At 33.1% G+C, this 23,087-nt stretch overlaps 1 protein-coding gene across 1 annotated transcript in view; it reads left to right on the forward strand.

Annotated features, from left to right (window-relative positions):
• Nucleotides 1-23,087, forward strand: part of LOC114046106 (unconventional myosin-XVI-like) — a 682,808-nt gene that overhangs the window by 563,057 nt on the left and 96,664 nt on the right. Inside the window, exon 29 of the mRNA XM_027866360.1 lies at nucleotides 11,854-11,950. Within this exon, the coding sequence (XP_027722161.1) occupies nucleotides 11,854-11,950 (97 nt within the window). The remainder of the gene's footprint in view (nucleotides 1-11,853; nucleotides 11,951-23,087) is intronic.

Genomic DNA, 23,087 nt, shown 5'->3' on the forward strand with positions numbered 1-23,087 from the left:
CAGCAATCATATAGAATGTAAAGTCATCTTTTGAAAGAAAATGGAAGAATATGAGCAGCATCACCTAATAAAACAGTGAGAAGTGAAAGAAAAAAAATAATTTAAGTAAATCTTGGTGAGAGACCCAACTAAGCAATGTCATTCCAAAGTCATTTAAGGATGAAATGGGAATGCTGGCAATAGGAAGTTGAAAGATGGAAAAGATCTGCATAGATTTTTATAGCAATTTTTCAACATCAAGGAAAATGGAATAATGTATCTGCTAACATCATAGTCCTAGGTATACTTATTGTATAGGAAATTGTAATGTCTCTGAAGAAAAAAAAAAGGAAAAGGTCACTTGATTAGGTTAAGATTCTACAATTGTACTAGAAGCCACACGATTTTGAAGGCTGAGAAGAGAGGTTTCTTTCTTTCTTTCTTTTGGCTAGGCAATGGGGTTAAGTGACTTGCTCAGGGGCACACAGGTAGTAAGTGTTATGCATTTGAGGCTGTATTTGAACTCAGGTCCTCCTGACTCTAGGGCCAGTGGTCTCTTCACTGTGCCACCTAGATGCCCCTGAGAGGTTTCTAAAGGAAGGAAAAAGACCAAAGAATCAAAAGGAATCTGAGATCTTATCATTGACCCCTTCACAAAGGAAATCAAGAGAAAAAAACATAAAAAAACTGACTCATATGCTTACTTTCCCATTTATATAAAATTTCTGAGAATCATGTACATATGCAACAAGAACATCCTTGACAAGAGTGTCTTACATTTGCTACATCTTTTAGCTATTGTAAGAGTATCCAGATGTGTTTTTACATTATACTCCATAGTAGACTGTATCTTACAATAGCTAAAAGATGTAGCAAATATAAGATCTCACTAGGCTTGCTATTTGTTGAATAAAAAAAAAGACATTTGCTTCAGTAGAGCATGATGAACTCTTAAAGGACCTGACCTAACAAGTGGTTGCCCACGCATATGACAAAACAATATAAGATTCCTTGAAAGATATAACTTAACCTAATCAAGTGACCTTTTCCTTTTTTTTTTCTTCAGAGACATTACAATTTCCTATCCAGTAAGTGTACCTAGGACTATGATGTTAGCAGATACGTTGTTCCATTTTCCTTGATGTTGAAAAATTACTACAGATCACCCTGTGATCAGTAATAACAATTGAGGCATAAAACAGAAAAATGTCTCCTTTCCAGAAGTATTTTGCACTCTTATGGAGAAGTGGTACAGTACCCACATCAGAGTGATTCCATATAGCTATTGAGGTCTTTTAGATGCTCCTCTTCTAAATAGCAGTTGTGCTGTTTATATCAATCCCTAGAACTCTAAATAAGAGCCTCTTATCTGAGATCTATTGCCACTCTACATAGTCTGGACTAACTACTAGCACAGAAAAATCGAAATGGATGAAATAGGGTCTATTATTCAGACAATAATGTATAATTGAATGGACAACCTATAGAGTTCATGCATTAGTGTAAATGCTTTGGAGAGACACTGCAGATTATTAATTGAGTCTAGTTTTCTTTTTTGTTTTGTTTTTTTTTTACAATTGATCTAAGTAATGCATATCTAAATCACAGATGACAGGGTAAAGCCAGATTACTTTTATGAAATTGAAAAGTTATTTTAATGACTTCTGGCTTGAAACAAAGTTTTCATCTTTGTATTACCTGTGTTTTCCAAAATGTTTGTAGAGATTCAAGTGATAAATACTATTCATCTTAAAAACCAAAAATTAAAAAACAAGCACAGGGCAAAGGAGAAGCACATAGTGGACATTAGTCAGCTATGGCACATCACAAACATGGAGTTATAAAGGAGATGTTGACTAAAGAATATCATGAAAGATGTTTGAGCAATAAAGAAGACAGGCAGTTTGCAATGGAAAGAGACAAGAATGATCAATGGGTAGCTCCCATGTTCCATTGTTAAAGCCTCAAGATCAAGAGATACAAAGGAAGGATACCAACATGTTGGGTATTCTTGCAGAAAACTTATTGTAGGACATGTACAGGAGTGACACAAGATGAATAGGCATGGTTGGTTTACAATATATATTGTTAATAGGATTACCCACTTCGATGAGATCATAACTCCATACAAGTTTTTCAAGAACTAATTGAGACCCTCACAAAGTTATCCTGTGTCACTTCAACTAAACCTTCTCTAATGTTTAGCATTTCATTTATTAATTTATTTTATAAGGTCCTAATTCATTCCCCATGATTACTGCTTTGGACTTTCTTTTCCCTCAAATTTTCAACCACATCATACTCCTAATCAGAAGTGGTTCTTGACTCCTCTTTTTTTTAATTGTGTGTGTGTGTGTGTGTGTGTGGCAATTGGGGTTATGACTTACCCAGTGTCACACAGCTAGTAAGTGTCAAATGTCTGAGGCAGAATTTGAACTCAAGTCCTCCTGACTGCAGAGCCGGTACTCTATCCACAGCACCACCTAGCTGCCCCTTGACTTTCTTTTACTTAGAAAATTGACACTGACTTTGATGCCCTCATCAGGCTATTAATGAAGACTTCTTTTTGACTTCAAAATAGTTCCCTCCATATATAGATACATAGATGTAACTATAACTATAGATACATATAGGAAATGCCCTTGCTTACTAAGGCTGACCTCATAAGGTTCTTTATCTCCTAATTTCTCACTCACTACTAGAATTTGATCCTTCATGTATTTCCTACCTCTTCATTGTTTTCCAAATTTCCCTCTTCCACCATTTCTTCCCTTCTTCCTATAGACACACTCTATCTCACTTCAAAAAAGCCTTTGCCAGATCCTACTGCATTCTCATTCTGCTGTCCTATTTCTATTTAACTACAGAACATTTAACATTGAATTCTATCCTTGGTGCTGCCAGTTCCACACCACCCTCTCACTTCTTAATCCTTTGAAGTGCCACTCTGCCCCTACTCTTCTACTGAAAAATATACTGGCAAATGTCACTATTGATCTTCTAGACACTAAATCTAGGGAAATTATATTATTTCATTTTTTTCTTAATATTTACAGCTTTACAACTTCTTTACTTGATAGTTTTGAAAACTCTCTCCTTTTGGAATTTTCCTTCCTTACATTTTATGATATTATACTATTCTGATTGACCTCCTACCTCTCTCACCACTCCTACTAGATTTTCTTGTGCTGGATAATTTTCCTCCTCCTACCCCTTAGATGTGAGTAATCCAAGCAACTCCAAAATCACAGTACTTATATCTCTCACAGCACTTTGTTTCTATATGAACTTGTCTATTCCTATGACTTCTTTATCCATCAATATTATCTGCATGACTCTCAAATATATACTTCATTCTTTAATTTCTCCTGAAATTAAGGCCCATATGTTTAACTACCTTCTGGACACCTCTATTTGGATGTTCCATCATCATATTAAATTCAGGAATTCTTAACTTAGGGTCCATAAATTTGTTTAATTTTAATGTTTTGATGACTATATGCCAAAATATTTGGTTTCCTTATAGTCCCATTTACTTATCTTTTACATTTAAAAATATTCTACAATTGTCTTTCAGTTTCACCAGATTGCCAAAGGGATCTATGACAGAGAAAAAAAATTATAATCTCTGTCTTAAATGCAGTATGTCCAAACCAAATTCATCCTACACAGAACCATCCCTGTCATCAGGCTTCCCCGTTTCATTCAATTGTACAACCATTCTCCCATTCTTAAAGTCATTTTCCATCTTGCTTCTCCCATAAGTCAACAAACCATATTGTTTCTTCTTTTTTGCCATTCTTTTCCCCAAGTCTTGGTCCTTAAAATCTCATACTTAGACTGTTCTATTGGCCTCCTAATAGGTCTTTGCCTCCAGTTTCTCCCCACTCCAATCTATCCCACACACTTCTTCCAGATAATTGTCATTATTATTATATAAACACAGGCTTGCCTATTAAATCCCTATATTTAAAGACAACAACAGCAAAAACAATAAACAATATTCTTTCCTCCCAATTGCCTAAAAGTCCATAGTCCTTACACTGGTATTCACCTCAATCTACACTTAGCTTTAACCTACCTTTCTAGCTTTCCCCAAATTCTTTTGCAACCCAAACTTTCAGCTCTATCCAGATTATTCTACCAATTGTTTCTTGAACCTGCCTTGGATATTCATGTCCCCATAGCTTTGTTCACACATTCCTCCTGCCCCAAAATGGTGCTTTCCAACTACTCTTATATCTGTATCTACCTCTTTGCCCATATGAATTTTTGTCCTTCTTGAAGATCCAACTCAAGTATCTCCACTTTTAAACAAAGATTTTCTCAATCATTCCAGCCCACAGTGAATGCCCCCTCCTTTATATTGTATAGTATGTCTTATCTGCTACCATTCATTTGGCCTAATCAATATATTGCTTTATATTTTATTGAACTGCTCATATTTACAAATATTTTTTGCCAATTACTCCATGAAGACATTGGAGGGCAGAGATTGAGACTTATATTTCTTTCAGTCACCCTTCCATCCCTTAAGTGATCAATGATTCTGTTTATTGTCTGATAGGTTGGACAGATGTGACCTAGCAGTCTTACTTGCTTTTGCTATTTCTGAGTTTTGCTTTTTTATGCTTAGCCTTGAGCACATTTTGCCTTTGAGATTTAGTTCACCACTATGAATGACACATCACCTTTGGTGATGAACAGATAGATGACATGCCCCCTCCTTTCCAATGCCTGTCTCACAGATTTGTTCTGCATTGCTCACAGACAGTACCAACTGTTTTTCCTGTTGATTGCCAGAATAAGTCAGTAGTTGAAAAAAAAGACCACAAATCAACGATGATGGATGGGAATAACATTATATAATAAAGTTCTAGTTAGACAATCTTCTTTTATTACTTTAAGAATGTGGTTGACATGGTAGAGCAAGCTATAGCTTCAAAGGTTCTCCTCAGACAAGGTGACTCTAAGTAGTACATTAAAATTAGACAAGATTACATGACAGAAGTAACCAAGACAAAACTTTTTCAATGATCCATTAGAACATTAATATCAGATGAGATATTAAATTAGGAGACGTATTTGCCAGTCATGTAAGATGCCCAGTGTGGTCAGTCACATCCACCCCAGTAAAGATAACAGTCATTATTATGAAGTTCTTCATAATCCATATTCATTAATGACATTATAGTAGATCTCTCAGGCCTGGGATCACTGCAAAGCTTCTTTAATGAAATACACAGTAAGGTGGAAGAGATAAATATAACATCTACAGTACCAAAACAAAGTGGACAAAAAAATCCCATGGGTTGCCTAGATTATCACATATGGCTGGATGGGAAAGTAGAATATACATACATGCATACATACACACACATATATATAATATATGTGTATGTATATATGTGTGTGTATGTATATATTTATGTGTGTGTGTGTGTAGCAGCTAGGTGGTGCAATGGATAGAATACTGAGCTTGAAATCAGGAAGACTGATTTTTATGAGTTCAAATCTTGCATCAGCCACTTACTTGCTATGTTATCCTAGGCAAGTCACTTAACCTATTTGCCTCACTTCTTTATTTGTGCAATGAACTGGAGAAGGAAATGGCAAACCACTCCAGTATCTTTGCCAAGTGAACCTCAAATTGGATCACAAAGAGCAAGACATGTTTGCAAATGATTGAACAGATCATTTGTATATATGTATACAGATATTTGTATATAGATACAACAGATGTATGTATGTAGATATAGATACAGATATAGAAGAAATGAAATAGATGTGGATATAGAAGATATAGAAGAAATCAGAAATGAAGAAAAAGTGTTATGGCTAAATTGTTTTGGAGAAATCATGTGGTGCTTTCTGTGATAATAAACTATTCGCTACTACAAAAGTCCAAGTCGACCATATTCTTCTATTGAAACTTCATCATGTTAAATTCTGGAATACTATGATATAATAAGAATAAAAAGTTGTAAGTTGTCCAAAGAGCAATAAAAATGCTTATTGGTGCATGATATCTGGCTACTGTGTTAGTAATGATGACCTCAAGGACAAGAAAAAGCATAAATAAGTCATAAGCATAATAGTCACAATATTTTTAGGAGATCAAATAATTGATAAGGTATCATTTATAAAGGAAAAATAAAAGGACTTTGGATATACATAAGATATAATTCACATACAAACAACATTTTGTCTTTGTACAAGAAAATGAAGGTCATTTTATATTTTTAACCGAACAGAAAAAATAAGCCACATTATTGAAACATTTGCACATAGATGGACATATTTTATGAGAATATTAGTATTAGAAAATGTGAGTGGATGAATTAGATGTCAAGCAAGGAATTGAATTGCATATGTCATGAAAATGATTGACATCAGATGGAAAACTTGAATGGTCAATTGCTGCCCCACAAACTGATAAAATAAATAGTCAAAATTACTCCTAAGCATGGTACAGATTTTGCTACAAAAAATGAGGAAAATCAGACAAAAATCAGAAAAGATGAGACTACAAGGACAGGTTATTTTCTGAATTATTAGAGGGAGTGACTTCACTGTTGAAACCATAGATATTTCAAAATATCATACTTAAGAAACCGTTGTGCTTATCTGGGTAGACTATTTGGGGAGGGTTGCAGTAAATCAGTAGGTATTGATTCAGATACATCCTTCGTAGTCCTTCGCAGCCTCAACCATTGGCTTTGACACTTTGGCCATTTAGAATTAGCTGATGAAGAGCTAGCATTTTTTTCCTCTAAAAAAAAAGTTATTAATTACCTTGAGAGCTTGAGTTGTTAACAACTAAGGAAGGCTGAAGTGCATACCCCACTCTATGTTCTATCTACCACCAGTAAGGGATGATTCTGGATTGTAGCAGAATATATATGTTAATGTATTATAATGTATGGTAATGAATCCTTCTTTTGAGCTGACTTGGGAATAAGAGAGATATGACAGTGTGAACCCCAGGGAAGGATTTGAGAGCCAGATCTGCAAAGGGAGAATTGTACCAGAGAAGCTGTAGAAGAGAGTGAAACCTTGTACAAGCAGACTAAATATAAACCAACATGAAAATATAGGATGTTCCAGGGCATGGCAGAACAATTTGCCTAAAGCTTTATCTGTGGGAATGCCTTAAAAATAATGAACATATTCAAAGGACTTAGTTGAAAGGATTCAAAAGGAGATCGAGGTTGGTGATAACTTTCACAATTTCAACAACAACAACAACAACAACAAAAATGAAAATCAATAAAATGAACTTAAACCTCCTACCTTGAAAAGTCATACTTCAGCCAGCATTACTAAATTTTTTCTGGAAAACATTATATAAGATAAAACAATGTTACAAGAGGTAGTTATTTCCATATGAAATATGTTCTGAATTCAGATATACTGAATAGCATATATACTTTGCAGAATGAATTATTTAAATTATCTCATTTGAAACATACAATCACTCCAGGAGCAATGTACTACAAACATTATTATCTTCATTTTACAGGTGAGGAACCTGAAGCTCAGAGAGGTTAAGATACTTGTCCATGGACACACATAACTTCAGAAATGGGATTAGAACCCAGGTATTCCTAACAAGGCCAGCATTCTAGTCAGAAGGCTATACTCTGCCTTTCACTCCTAGAGTTCTTAGTGCTGAGATAGTCTTATCATAAATATTGACTTTAAATCTCAAATAACTGGGTGAATGACACCAGAGTAGCATTTTATCATCTGTGTTGTAATGAGACAAGAATAATGCCTTAATTATGTTATTCCAGAATAATATTGGCCAGATCAATATTATGTTGAGTGTGCCTATCAGGTCAATATTGTCAATATTGTATGGGGTGTGCCTGTAAGTGAAAGGTCAGATAGATAAAGAAGGATGTTCTTCACTTTGGACAAATGAACAAGGTAACTAGTCTGACCTATAGACAAATTCTCATTTTGTTAAAATGGTTTGGGCCATATTTGTCCCTTTAGCCCCAAACAATATTTTTAGGAGAGCAAATAATTGATAAGGTATCATTTATAAAGGAAAAATAAAAGGACTTTGGATATATGTAAGATATAATTCACATATAGACAACATTTTGTCTTTGTACAAGAAAATGAAGGTCATTTTATATTTTTAACCGAACAGAAAAAATAAGCCACATTATTGAAACATTTGCACATAGATGGACAAAGTTTATGAGAATATTAGTATTAGAAAATGTGAATGGATGAATTAAATAGCTTAATTGGATTTACCACAGGAATGTTCCAGAAAAATGACTGAAGTAATCAGTCTTACCTTAAATGTTCTCAGAATACAGAAAACAACTCAGGGAAATTAAGTCTCAAATGCATTTTTGACATATTTAAGAGCCCTTCTAATATTTGGTGGTGTTTTTAAAATTTTATGTATGAGGTAACATAATATAATATTGTCTATATTCACTCTACTTACCAAAGTCAATAGTTACCTTATGTTTAGAAGAACAAATATTAGTAATTCTCTCTTCTAATCTCCAAAGTTAAGATCTACTCTACTACATTCATTTTTCTTTCCGAAATCCCATGAATATACTAAGGATTTTGCCTAAGCAATATTTTTGCCACGTCTAACAGAAATAGACCATTGCATTAAACCACAGAGAAAATTGAAAAGATTCTTTGATTATTAACAAGCAGAATATATATATATATATATATATATATATATATATATATATACACACACACATACATACATCTGTGTGGTCAGAGAAAAGATATACATTATACTTTAAGTATGAAGGTTATGAAATTTCATAAGCTTAGCTTATAATAAATATATTTTAAAATACATTTTATTGCTATATTTCTTACATCTTCTTACATTCCCATTTATCCCTCCCCTTACCCCTTGCAAGAGATCCCTCCCTTATAGCAAAAATTTTTTTAAAGGAAAATTTGTCTAAATTTGTCTGTTCACTTGTCTAAGTAAAATATATGTGTGTGTATGTGTACATTATATGTGTGTATGTGTACATGTGTATGTATATCATATATATATAATATATATATTTATGTGTGTATAAAATCTGACAGTCTTCACAATGATGCACAACTGTGTGAGGTAACTGACCCTCATGCAAAGAGGGGAGAAGAGCTGTTTTCTCATATCTCATTAGGACCAAAGTTGTCCTTTTTAATCTTTTAACATTCACTTTCAATTGTTTTGTGTTTATTGTAGCATATACATATATATGTATATAGATAGATAGATATACCCACAAATACACATATATGTGTTATTTTCTTGCCTCTACTTACTTAACCATCTTACTACATCATTTTGTCTTTTTATGATTTTTTATTCATCTTATTTATTGCTTCTTACAGAATAGTAATACTATATTCCATTACATTCACATACTACAATTTGTTTAGCTATTCCTCAATCAATGGGTATCGCCTACTTTGTTTTCAGTTTTTGCTACTACAAAAGTGCTGCATTAAACATTTTATTTTGAAACTTTCTCTTTATCAATGACTTCCTTGAGGTACAAATAAGTGTTTTAAATAATTTTACTTGACAAGTATTTTCATGACTATCTTCATACTTGATTGAGTTAATCTTACCATTACAAAAATTTTGTGAGAATTGGTTTGAGGATATGTGAAAGTTTAGGGAAGAAAATTATATTCTCAATAAATACATTTGTTGCATAATGTTTTACATAAAAAATAGAATATTATCCCTCAGGTGATGTTTCTGCAAAATTTTCAAATTTAATATTCAAGTCCTATTTTATAACACCTTAAATACAATAGAGACAAAATGTCATAAAAAGTTAGCATATTGGGCTTGGTGTCAAGAGAATCTGAATTCATATTCTGTCTCCAGCACTTAGTTGTGCAAACCTAGGCAAGTCACTTAAACTCTAGATGCCTCAGGAAAATCCCCACAATTTATTTACTAAGTTATAGACTTGTTTTTAACTATGCTAAAGAAATCACAAATTCTTCAAATGGTCATAAGTGCATCATAAGTTATAATATAGAGGTTATAGAGGATAAGCAAACAAAATATGGACTTTCTATATGGAGTTTATGTATGTATTTCATATTATACTTATACATTAATATAAATTAATAACACATATAAAACAATTATAGTAGTTGGTCAATACCATAAAAAAGACCAATTAGAATTTCTGAAAGTCTAAATAATAAAATATTTAAATATGCATTTTTTTGCTTTAAAGTGCAGTATACATAGTAACTCAAACTAGGTTAAATAATTATTGTCCCAAAGAAGACCAATCCTAAAAAACCTGCTTAGTACATGGAGACAAGTGATTTATAATTAGGATGTCAGTTAGTAGAATGAGGATTGGAAAATCATCAAGGGACTTGATGAGTAAAATGCTTTGTTGTTTTCAGTATTTCAAACATTATTCCTTGTCATTCACTGAGTTTACATGATTAATTTTCATTATCTTTGAAGAGGGTATGATTAGCAAAAGTAAACATAGCACAGCTCCTATCTCAATTAACACAAATTCCAAATTATGGAAGTTGAAAATAATGAAAAACACCTGTGATCAAAATCCTAGTTCTGATAGTTCCTGTGTGACCTTGAGTGAGTGTTTTTTTCCTCTTTAGTTTTCAGTGTTATCACCTATAAAAGAAAAGGGTCCTACTAAATGATCTTTAAGGTCCCCTTATGGGCTAAATCCCATTTTCTTGTTTTATCATTATGGTATGGTAATAGGAACAAGATCAACTAAAGCCAACCCGGTAGTTAAATAATAATAATAATTCCCACAGTCTGATTTTTAACAGTAATTAGTATTAACGGAATGGATTGTTTCTTTGTCAGTATGTTTACATGGATGATAAGGAGAGACCAGGTGTAAAGACAATGATAACCAAAAACCCGCACAATAATCCTAGATGGTGATTATTCATTTATCAAAAGCAGGTTTCCAAGATCCAGAAAAGAAGACCTTAGAACAGAATATCATCATTATCATCATGTGAAACATTTAATGAGTACTCCAGGTGTGTTTCACAGTGGACTAGAAATCCCTAGGTGATATGCCTAATAAATAGATAAGAGTGATTGCTAATTAGCATATCACTTGGTAGAATATCAAAATGTAGAATGTCTAAGGTGCCTGAAGATGTTGAAAGTAGTTTTTTGTCTTGAGGATTTTAAACATTCTTCCTCACAACTGTGTTTAAACCATTATCTATATTGCAGAGATTAATTCAATAGACAAGTGTCTTACCTTACGGAAATAACACTCTAAAAGAAATAAAGTTTAACAAAGAAGCCACACATTCAGCAAAATATCTGTGTCCTACAAAATTATAATATTCCTATTTGCATATGTTTTACATTTTGTCTATTTCTAGTAGTAAATTTAAGGTAAGAAAAGAATTCCAAAGGAGAGAAAAAAGAGGCATGTGGAGATGAGTAACTAGAATTCATTCATATCTGAACTCTTGTCTCCAAGCAAGAATGATAAAGTCAGTTCTGCCATTTTTTTTACCAAGAGGTGCAAGTACAAATACTATCCTGTTGATAGTGTTTGTCCAAATATGTGAATATTCATATGAAAATATTGGTACTTGATTATTTAAAGACATGTATAGTACAGAACTGCTGAAAAGTAAGGTCCTTCAAAGATGTACTTGTACATATTGTATGTAATGATGTTAAGAAAGGAGATATAGTAGAGGGGGGAAACCAAACTATTATTTTTGGTGCTCCCTCCCAGCCTTCTGATGGAAAAAAAAGTCTCTACCCTGTGATTATTTACCCATCATCATTTTAGCATTTCCTTGTTGTTGAATGTTTTCCTGCTGTTTGTGTTTTAGACAGGAGTCCGAAAAGTGTTTCTAAAATACTGGCAAGCTGACCAACTCAATGATTTGTGCCTTCAGTTCCAGAGGAAAATTATAACCTGTCAAAAAGGTAACAATTACATGTGGATATTTGTGAACTGTATTTTTCGCATACCCATACAAAGCTTTTGGGTACAGTAGAATTGTTTTATCTCTAAATGGTAATAATTATACATTAATATTTCTGAACTGTGTTTTTATTTGTTATGCACACTTATTTGATTATGAGTTAAAGTAAAACTTTTCATTTGTGTAGGATCCACTTTTCAATTGACCATGACATTAATTATTTGGCACAGTATTTGCATATGCAGCTTTTCAGGGGTTAGAGACATTGCTTTTTAGCTAATCCACCCTTAACTTAATCATTTATTGGCAGCAATTTTTTTATAACCCCATGCTATAGAGAAGAGGAATTTAATACATTGATCTTTTCTTTACTAATTTCAACAAAGATGTTATGGTAACAACCACTAAAATTCTCCTCTGATTTTTCCTTGAGATGTTGAGCTGACACTGGGTTGTCAGAGTTAATGCCAGAGGACCACAGGTGCTGTCAGGTTTTCCCCAGGCTACAAAGATTTCATATATAGGCTGGTAATGGGATGTTTGTTGTTTAACTTTCAGCCTCTAAGTTTTCAGGGTTTGTCACCTTCTTAGCAGTGGGTGATGATTTTTAGCCACAGTAATGCTAAAAGGCCATCTACTAAAATGTATAGTACTATTACCCCCTCTTTCAACTCTATCTCTACCACCAACACTACCACTATTACTCCTCCTCCTCTTCTTCATCCTTCTATTACTAAAAGTACTATTACTACTAATAATAATAATAATAGTCATTAGCATTTACATAGTACTTTAAAATGTGTGCTTTAACATAGATTATCTCATTTGATCCTCAAAATAATCACAAATAGTTGATATTACTATCTTCATTGTACAGATAAGAAGAATGAAGCTGAGAGGTGAAGTGTTTTGCCTAGGGTCATAAAACTAATAAGTTTCTGAGGCAAATTTTAAACTCAGATCTTCTTTAACTCAAGTCTCATGCCTTATATAAGGCTATGATCTTAAACTTGGGCCTTGAAGACTATTTGTTAAAGTATAGGGAGGCATGATGGGGGATGGATGATGTATACTGATAAAAACATAAATCTTTTAAAATACTGAAATATAAGATTTTATATATATATGTGTGTGTATATGTATATGTGTGTACATATACATACAATATACATTATGTGTGTGCGTGTGTGTGTATGTGTATTAAAGTTAAGTGCCAGTGGAAGAAATGGTAAATTTGGAGTGACAGGACCCGGGTTCAAATATAACCTCTGCTCCTTATTATTTTTGTGAACTTGGAAAAGCCCCTTAAAGCTCTCTGACCTCAGTGTCCTCATCAATGAAGGTTTTGAAGTAAGGGAGCATGAAAGGGATCAGAGAGCTGGCCTCAAAGTAAGTTAAGATGTGGTTTCCAGATGCATTTGGTGGTGTGACTCAGTGACTCAGGCTACAATGACTATAAATTGCTATTTGATTAGCATTGCTATGTGAGTTCCATCCTGGGAACCCTTTATCAATGAAACCATGGAGTCAGTATATGTGTGTTTTATGTGTGTGTGTACACACAAGCATTGTAGATAGATAGGTACATAGGTAGATAACAGATATAATAGATCTTTTTAATATAATTGTCAGACTTCTAGGGAGGCAGAGAGTAAGTTGTCATTTTTATTCACTTATTTTGTCCTAGCTTCAGAACTTCAAGCATTAGTGATTCTGTGAGTGTGAATTCTGCTACACAGAAAATAATCACAGCCCCTTAGGTAGCGCACAGCACTTGAAGTTAAGGCAGTCCTAAGTTCAAAGCCTGTCTCAAAAACTTTCCTAACACTTTCAGCTTCAGTCCCTATCTATAAAGCAACTGTAATAATATCAACTACCTGAGGTTGTTATGAGGGTCAAATGAGATAACATGTGAAAAGTTTTGAAAATCTTAAAAGTTTTATGTAAATACTAGGTAACAGGTGGAAGAGGAAGAATGGTATTATTACAATTTAGTAGTATACATAGTAACTCAAACTAGGTTTAGAATTACTGTGGATAAAAAATCATCACTATGCTTCCAAGTTGGTAATGAGCCTTTGACACTTAAGTAGGCAGGAAGTTAGACAACAGATACATAGTCCATCATGAGTTCTGTCTCTGAGGCATGTGTGTGTGTGTGTGTGTGTGTGTGAAGAGACTGGACTATAGATGACCCCTGAGTTATTTTCCATCTTGGAATCTTGTTATTCTATTAACTTATTATTTATATGTTCCTGGAATTTTACATATGGTCACACTGTCTATTAAAGCCCCAGAAAGAAAATATTTTATCTGCCATTACTACAGAGAGGGGAAATAAAATACCCCAGCTTCTGTTCCAAGGATGAAAGAAATAAACAGGTTCCATAATAATAAAAACTAACATGTAACATTTGCAAAGCTTGTCCTATATTACATGATTTTATTATCACAACAAACTTGTGAGGTAGATAACTATCTTTATCTCCATTTTACAGATGTGAAACTGAGACTAGGAAAGTTAGTGACTTGTCCAGGAAAGTATATATATGCCTTACTTATTATTTTGATATTTTGGAAATTTGGTTAGCATTTGAAATGTTTTCTTCATAAACATATCTTGAGTGAAAAAACATCCATTTCTTACATATTTCTTTTTCTGTTTCATTTGGTGTTGTTATTTTGGCTTAGACAAATCTTTAGATGATTTTTAAAAACTTAGTTTAACAAGAAAAAAACATGTTTAGATCAATTTAATTAAAATAGTTTTGCATTGTACTTAATTGCCACAAATTTGAACTACATGGAAAGGCAGAAAGTGGAGAGTTATTGTCAATTTTTAAAATTTTTTGGTAATTTTTTAAATATTCCGAGAAGTCAACAATATTTTAGAATTTAAGGCAAGTTTGCAAGGAATACCACAAATCTCTGACCCACACGCAATGTGTTATAACCTCTGTGGACAACCTTTCATAGGTTTACAGGCATAAGGATAATATGTATTCCATCTTCTGCAAAGAGAAACTGATGAGAATCTTTGCGTTACATAGTTTTGGAAGTTTTGTTGATATACTCCATGCAACTGAGATGGAATAAATATATACTGACCAATAACTATAGAAAGGGGCACCATGGAATAGTGGATTTAGAATCAAAAGATCTATGTTTGAAGTCCTATCTCTTTGATTTACTAGCTGTATTTCCCTAGACAAGTCACTGATCTTTCATGGCCTTAATTTTATCATCTGAAAAAATGAGGTGGAAATTATGTAGCATACATTATTTCATAAAATTGTTGGAACGATCAAATAAGCATACATATATATATATGCACACACACATATATATATGTATATACAAATGAGTAAATACACACACATACACATAAATTCTTTCTAAACTTAAAGCCTATAAACATTTAATTTTTTTCTATTCACTTTTGTATGTAAAGGGTAAGGGAAATACCACGAGAGGTGTTTAAACAGAGGCTGGGGCAACACTTAAAGGGGAAGTGTTAATGAATGTTTAACAACCAACTTGGTTGTTGGTACTCTCTAGAGGGAAAAGTGCATAGAAAACTTTTTTTTAAATGCTTTTACTTTTTATCAATTACATGTAAAAACAATTTTAACATTTTAAAAAAAAAATTGAGTTTCAAATTTCCTTCCTCCTCTCCTCCCTCCTTGATAAGACAAGCATTTTGATATAGATTATATATGGGCAGTCATGCAAAACACATTTCAATATTAGCCATGTTGAAAAAGATGTGAAGGAACTAGATGCAGTAATATCAGGCCTTTATATTATATTATAAGGTGAGAGCAGTGTTTAATTATAAAATGAATAATTTTGATTATTTTAAATTAAAATTTTCCTGTATAATAAAACTTATATAGCAAGAATAGAGGTATACAGAAAATTGGGGAAAAAACTCTTATAGACAATCTCCCAGATAAAATGTGATTGGGTCAGAATATTGTTGTAGTGTAGGAAATGAGCTGGCACATTTAGTAAAATATGGAGAGACTTGAACTTATGAAGGAAGATGCTATATACCTTCAGAGAAACAGATAACAAGTGGAAATAAGCAAATGGTCTTATGGATATGTGTATATATGTGTATGTTTATATATATCTATGTATATGTATGCATGTGTATCTATATCTATATACATATATGTGTCTGCATACATATGTGTGTATATATACATATATATGTAAAGCACAGATATAGATAGATATCTGTGCATGTGTATCCATTCTTAATTGTAGCCTTCTGGGGGAGGGGGAGGAAGGGGGAAAAATAAAGTAAAAAGTGCACAGCTCAGTACAAAAGATACAAGGAAGCAAAGAAAAGATGGGCAGCTTTGAAAATAATGTATAATATTTATTATATAAGTTTTCTTGGAATGGAAATTAATTGCTTTATATTGAATCCATTCATGTTCTGCTGTGTACATGGCAATTTTTTTTCTTTTCTTATTTTGTATTTAAGTTTAAAATAAATTTTAAAACTTAAAAAAAATTAACCATGTTGCAAAAGAGAACATAGACACCTCCCCCCCCAAAAAAGAAAGAAAAATAAACAAGAAAAAAAAAGAAAGTTTTTAAAAAGTATGCTTTGGTTGACATTCAGACTCCATCAGCTTTTCTCTGGAGGTAGATAGCAATTTTTATATGTCCTTTGAAATTGTCTTGTATCATTTTATTGATGAGAATAGCCAAGTCATTCACAGTTGACCATCATATAATATTGATGTTACTGTGTACAATGATCTACTGGCTTTGGTCATTTCACTTTGCATCAGTTCATATAAGACTTCCCAAGTTTTTTCTGAAACCATCCTACTTGTCATTTCATATAGTACAGTACTATTCTATCGCAACCATATACCACAGTTCATTCAACCATTTCCCAATTAATGGGCATCCCATAAATTTTGAATTCTTTGAATTCACAAAAAGGGCTACTATAACATTTTCATGCATATAGGACCTTTTCCTTTCCTTTGATCTCTTTGGGATATAGACCTAATATTAGTATTGCTGGATCAATAGACCTTTAGACATAGTTCCAAATTTTCTCTAGAGCAATTAGTTTGTTACTACACCAACAGTGAATTAATGTCCCAATTATTCCACATCTCCTCCAGCATTTGTCATTTTCCTTTTCTGTCATGTTAACCAATCTCTAATGAATTGTGATTTAAAGCATTTTTTTTCTTATGACTTTAGGTAGCTTTGAATTCTTCTTCTGAAAACTGAATGTTTGTATCCTTTGATGATTTATCAATTGTAGAATGACTCATAAATTTGACTCAGTTTTCTATGTATTTGAGAAATGAGGACTTTGTCAGAAAAACTTACCATAAAATTTTTTCTCAATTTCCCATATTCCTTCTAGTCTTGGTTGAATTGACTTTGCTTGTGGAAAAAATTTTTAATTTAATGTAATCATAATGATCTGTCTTAAATCCTGTAATACTCTCTCTTGTTTGGTCATAAATTATTCTCTTCTCCATAGATCTGACAAATAAAGCATTTCACGCTCCCTTAATTTGCTTATGTTATCACCCTTTATGTCATTATCTTGGTATCTGGTATGAGATCTGTTTTATACCTAGTTTCTGCCAGAATGCTTTCCAGTTTTTCCAATAATTTTTTTTTGTTTGGTTTTTTCTTTAGGCAATTGGGGTTAAGTGACTTGCCCAGGGTCACACAGCTAGTAAGTGTCAAGTGTTTGGTCTGAGGTTGGATTTGAACTCAGGTCCTCCTGACTTCAGAGCCAGTGCTCTATCTACTATGCCACCTAGCTGCCCCCCAATAATTTTTTTCAAGTAGTCATTTCCCCCCAAAGCTTGGATCTTTGATTAGCTTAGCATGGTTATTTACTACTGTGTATTGTGTCCCTAATCTCTTCTACTGATCCACCACTTCATTTCTTAGCCAGCACCAGATTCTTTGGATGATTTCTACTTTGTAATATGGTTTAAGATCTAGTACTGCTAGATCATCTTCCTTCACATTTTTTTCATTGATTCTTTTCATATTCTTGACCCTTTGTTCTTCCTGATGAATTTTGTTATTTTTTTTAGCTCTACAAGATAGGTTTTTTTGGAAGTTTGATTGGTATGTAACTAAATAAGTAAATTAATTTAGGTAGATTTGTCATTTTTATTATATTGCCTTGGCCTATCCATGAACAATTAATATTTCTCTAATTGTTTAGATCTGACTTTATTTGTGTGAAAAGTGTTTTGTAATTGTATTCACATAGTTCCTGGGTTTGTCTTGGCAGTAGACTCCCAAGTATTTTATATTGTCTGCAGTTATTTTTTAAATGGAATTTCTTTTTTTATTTCTTCCTGTTGGACTTTGTTGGTAATATGTAGAAATGCTGGTGATTTTATATTCTGCAACTTTGCTGAAGTTAATTATTTCAACTAGTTTTTTTTAGTTGATTCTCTAGGATTTGCTAAGTATGCCATCATATCATTTGCACAGAAGAAAAATATGTTTAATCTTTATTATTAACATTTTCTCCATCACTTTTTAAGTCCAGATAAGCCATAAAATAATAAATCAAGTCCTCAATTGTATTGATTGCTCATTTTTGAAGTATGAATGCTCTGAATGAGAATTTACCAATGCTTCTCACAAGTTGGTTGTACCTGGCTCCAGTACACTCTCATGGTGGCTATTTTAGAAACCACTATCTGATAGATGTTACCTCCCTCCCCCACTGACATTCTGCTGCTCCCTCCTATTCCAGACCTGAAAAATTTTCTGCATGGGGATCCTTGAACCTATACAATTTGCATTCTACCCTTCCAGAGGTATAAACTCTAGCTAGAGAAAGTCACAAACAAATTAATCTCTCATACTACAAATTTATAGGGTATAATTTCAGCTCTCCTCCCTCACTGGCTCAGCCCTACTGATAGTCCAAATCATTTTAGGCTACACTGACTGACTCTTGAGCTTATCCCCAAAGCATCTGTTCGGACACTTTTTCTATTATCCCCATAATTATGACACCCACTCATCAAAGTTTTGGCAGGTGACTTAGCCTCCTTCAGTGAGATTGAGGTCATACTATGGAAGCTTACTCAGGTTTTCAATTGCTCAAAACTTCTTTTTTTCCCTTTTTAACATTTAATTTTTATTTTATTTCTCGATTCCATGTAAACAAAATTTTTGACATTTGTTTTTTTTTTATTTTGAATTCCAAATTCTCTCCCTCCCCCCTTAAGAAAGCAAGAAATTTGATGTAGAATATATATGTGCAGTCATGCAGAACATTTCCATATTAGCCATGTTGCAAAAGGAAACAGAGATAAAAGAGAGTTTTTTTTCATGTATGCTACAATCAGCATTCAGATGCCATCAGTTCTTTCTCTAGAGGTGGATAGTATTTTTTATAAGTCCTTCAGAATTGTCTTGGATCATTATATTGCTGAAAGTAGCTAAGTCACTCACAGTTGTTCATCATACAGTATTGCTGTTACTGTATACAAGGTTCTCCTGGTTCTGCTACCTTCACTTTGTATCAGTTCATGTAAGTCTTCCCATTTTTTATAGTAATATTATATTCCATCATGATCATTTACCACTACTTGTTCAGCCATCTCCCAACTGATGGGCTTCTCTTCAATTTCCAGTTCTTTTCCACCATAAAAAGAACTACTATAAATATTTTTGTACATATAGGTCATTTTCCTCTTTCTTTGATCTCTTTGAGGTACAAACCTAGAGTGGTATTACCAGATCAAAGGGTAGGCACACAGTTTTACAGCCCTTTGGGCATAGTTCCAAATTGCTCTCCAGAAAGATTATATCAGTTCACAACTCCACCAATAGTGCATTCGTGTCCCAATTTTTCCACATCCCCCCCAATATTTGTCATTTTCCTTTTCTGTGATGTTAGCCAATTGAATAGGTGTGAGATGGTACCTCAGAGTTGCTTTAATTTGCATTCCTCTAATCAATAGTTATTTAGAGCATTTTTCATGACTAGATAGTTTTGATTTATAAAACTGAACATAGAACACTGAAAGGATCATTATTTATCAGCTGAAAACTGCCTGTTTATATCTTTTAACCATTTGTCACTTTTTGGAGAATGACATCTTCTTATAAAAAATGACTCAGTTGTCTATATTTGAGAAATAAGGTCTCTATCAGACAAACTTGCTGGAAAAAAAATTCTCCCCAATTTCCTGCTTTCTTTCTAATATTGGCTGCATTGGTTTTGTTTGAGCAAAAACTTTTTTTTAATTTGATGTAATCAAAATCATTCATTTTATTTCCTGTAATACTCTCTATCTCTTATTTGGTCATAAATTCTTCCCCTTATCCATATATCTGACCAGTAAAGTATTCCATGCTCCCCTTATTTGCTTATATCACCTTTTATGTCTAAATCATGTACTCATTTTGACCTTATCTTAGTATATAGTGTGAGATGTTGATCAAAACTTTTTAGTATTATCATTCTCTTTCTTCTTTCATCCTTCTTGTCCTCCTATATGTTTGATCCTATTTCCCTCTCACTTCCTTCTGAACCTTGCTCTAGAAATTATTACCCCTCTCTCAAATATTTTCAAATGCTTTCTCTCTTTTGGCTCCTTTCCACTGACCTCCAAATATCAGGTCTCCCTAAACATTTTTTAAAAATAATAAAAACCTTCCTTGACATTTCTGGCTTGTCCAGATACTATTTCTCCTCTTGTACTGCCATATTTCTTGAAATAATTTTCACTCTCCACTCTTATCAATCTGTACAATCTGGCTTTGTCTCCTAATAGTTTACTGAAAATTCTCTTTTAAATGTTACAAATGAGCTTCTAACTGCTGAATTAAATAGCACATCACCCCGTAAGTTTAATACTGCTTGACCTCTCACCAGCTTTTGACATGGTAGACCCTCTTAATGAAGCCCATCTGCTCCCTTAGATTCAGAGCTACCATAAGCATGGCCCTTCTCTTAGACTTTCATTGTCCCTTTTCCATTCCCAACTGTTTAATGTGAGGTTCCCCAAAGTTCTGTCCTTAGCTCTTTTATCTTCCCTTTTGACACTCTCACTTGTGAATAGTCTTCATTCTTAGGACTTTGAGCATTTATTCTATCTCTATAGGATGGAGATGGGTCCTTACAATAAACAATTTTATAGACCTCAGACAAAATTATACTTAAGCTGGACACTGACATAGCACTCTAGCTTTATTGCAAACCCAGTTTTCTCTTAATTAAAAAATTCCTTAAAAATCTCTCTGAGTAATCCCAAAAATTAGTTCTTCTCTTCTCTTGTAAACCACTGTCTTGATGCATTATATGACATGCCTAAGACTTTCTATAATGCTGACATAGGCTCTGCAACCTCATTGTTTTTCATCCATACAAAAATATAAATTTATTCTATAAAAATATTATTTTGGAGTTTATGCCTATAAAATGAATCCATTTTTTATGGTTTGGATTTAACTTGTTTCCAATTATTGGGTGAGCCTTATTGCCTTCACCCTACCTTTACCCTCACCCCCACACACATACCTTTAGGGAGGTTTGAAAAGGAGACTGGACATTTTTGCTATAAATGTAATCATTTGAATTTCAAATCATACTACCAGGAGATTATCTTTCTGAGTATATGTATTTATTACCTTCTAGACAAAAGAAAAAAAAAGTTTCATGACTCTAAAATCTACTAGTCTTTCTGTCACCTTAAAAAATCTCATAAAAATGTCAGAAGAAAAATGGGAAATTAATTTCCTTTTGTGCCAAATCATTTTCTTGAAGTAATTAGTCTTATGCTAAAGAAGCCAATTTGTACCATATAGTATAGTTTAAATGATCAAAAAGACAGTTAGGAATAATGATGGGAAAATGGAGTCCTTCAAATTCTTTGAAATAGATGTCACTGGGTGAATGTTGTTGTTATATGGGGAGGGGTCAGAACAATGAGAGGTGGGGGTGGGGAGAGATCTGGTTTGTTCACATTCATGCTTTAGTTCAAGTAAACAGACATTATAGAGATATGCTAAACTTCACCCTTCCAAAAGACACACTCTTCCTTTTTTTTAAAAGTAACAAGGATGAGTAAACATCAGCTTGTCTTGTTCTGATTTTCTATTCATCTGGTGCTCTTAAGCCTAACTGCATTTTATCCTAAAATAGTTTATATTCATGGAAGCTTTATTGCACCTTTTGCTGTTTCCTTTTTTTTTCAGATTGGTTCAGCATGACTGTTGTGCAATTTAACTTAATACAGTACCACTACATTCCAAAGTAACTATAAACATTTGCCATCTGAAAAAAAAGTTAAGCATTTTAAATGTCTGCATATTTTTCTTCTGAAGCCATACTTGTAGAAAATTTTGTTCACTTCCTCCTTTGTAATCAACCAATATCATACAGATAACCCACTAGTTCATTGTAATGTCAGAGAAATTGACAATTTTAAGGCATTTAATACTTTAGATTTCTCTTATTCCAACTCCCCTCCCCACCCTACCAGTCAGAAAAAATAGTTTTATTTTGCACAATAGATCTCTTGCTTTTCTTTTATTCATTTATTCATCCATTCTTTTGTTTGGTTTCTTCCTTTCTCTTTCTCCCTCCCTTCTTTCTTTCTTTTTTTCTTCTTTCCCCCCTTCCTTCCTTTTCTGCTAAAATTCAGAGACATCTTCTGAACTCACCATCATCACTTCTAGAAAGGCCAAACATTTGAAGTTAGGCTTTTTAGGAGTTGATAATACAGTTATAATATAATATCTACAGGACATTAAAAAGTTTTGAAAATGGCCTTTCTTTAGTCCATTTTATACAAGACTTATTAGCAAAGGAGAAAATCAGTGGTTCGCAAATATTTAAGTAAAAGTGTGTTGCCAGAAATGAGCGTGAATGTTTATCAGAAAAGGATGAAGGGGATGATATTTTGCTCTCAAATTGATAAAGTTTTATACCTACAAAAATATAATCTTTGTCTTTTAGATTGTATATTCTTTGTGTCTGTAGTCTGGCCCTTTTATTTTTTTCCCACAACTATGAAACTTTAAATATGTCTACCTGTCCATGTATCCATCTATCTGTCTATCTATCTATCTATCTATCTATCTATCTATCTATCTATCTATCT

Source organism: Vombatus ursinus, unplaced genomic scaffold (assembly GCF_900497805.2).
Source record: "Vombatus ursinus unplaced genomic scaffold, bare-nosed wombat genome assembly UNPS02014781.1, whole genome shotgun sequence".
NCBI classification, from domain to species: domain Eukaryota; kingdom Metazoa; phylum Chordata; class Mammalia; order Diprotodontia; family Vombatidae; genus Vombatus; species Vombatus ursinus.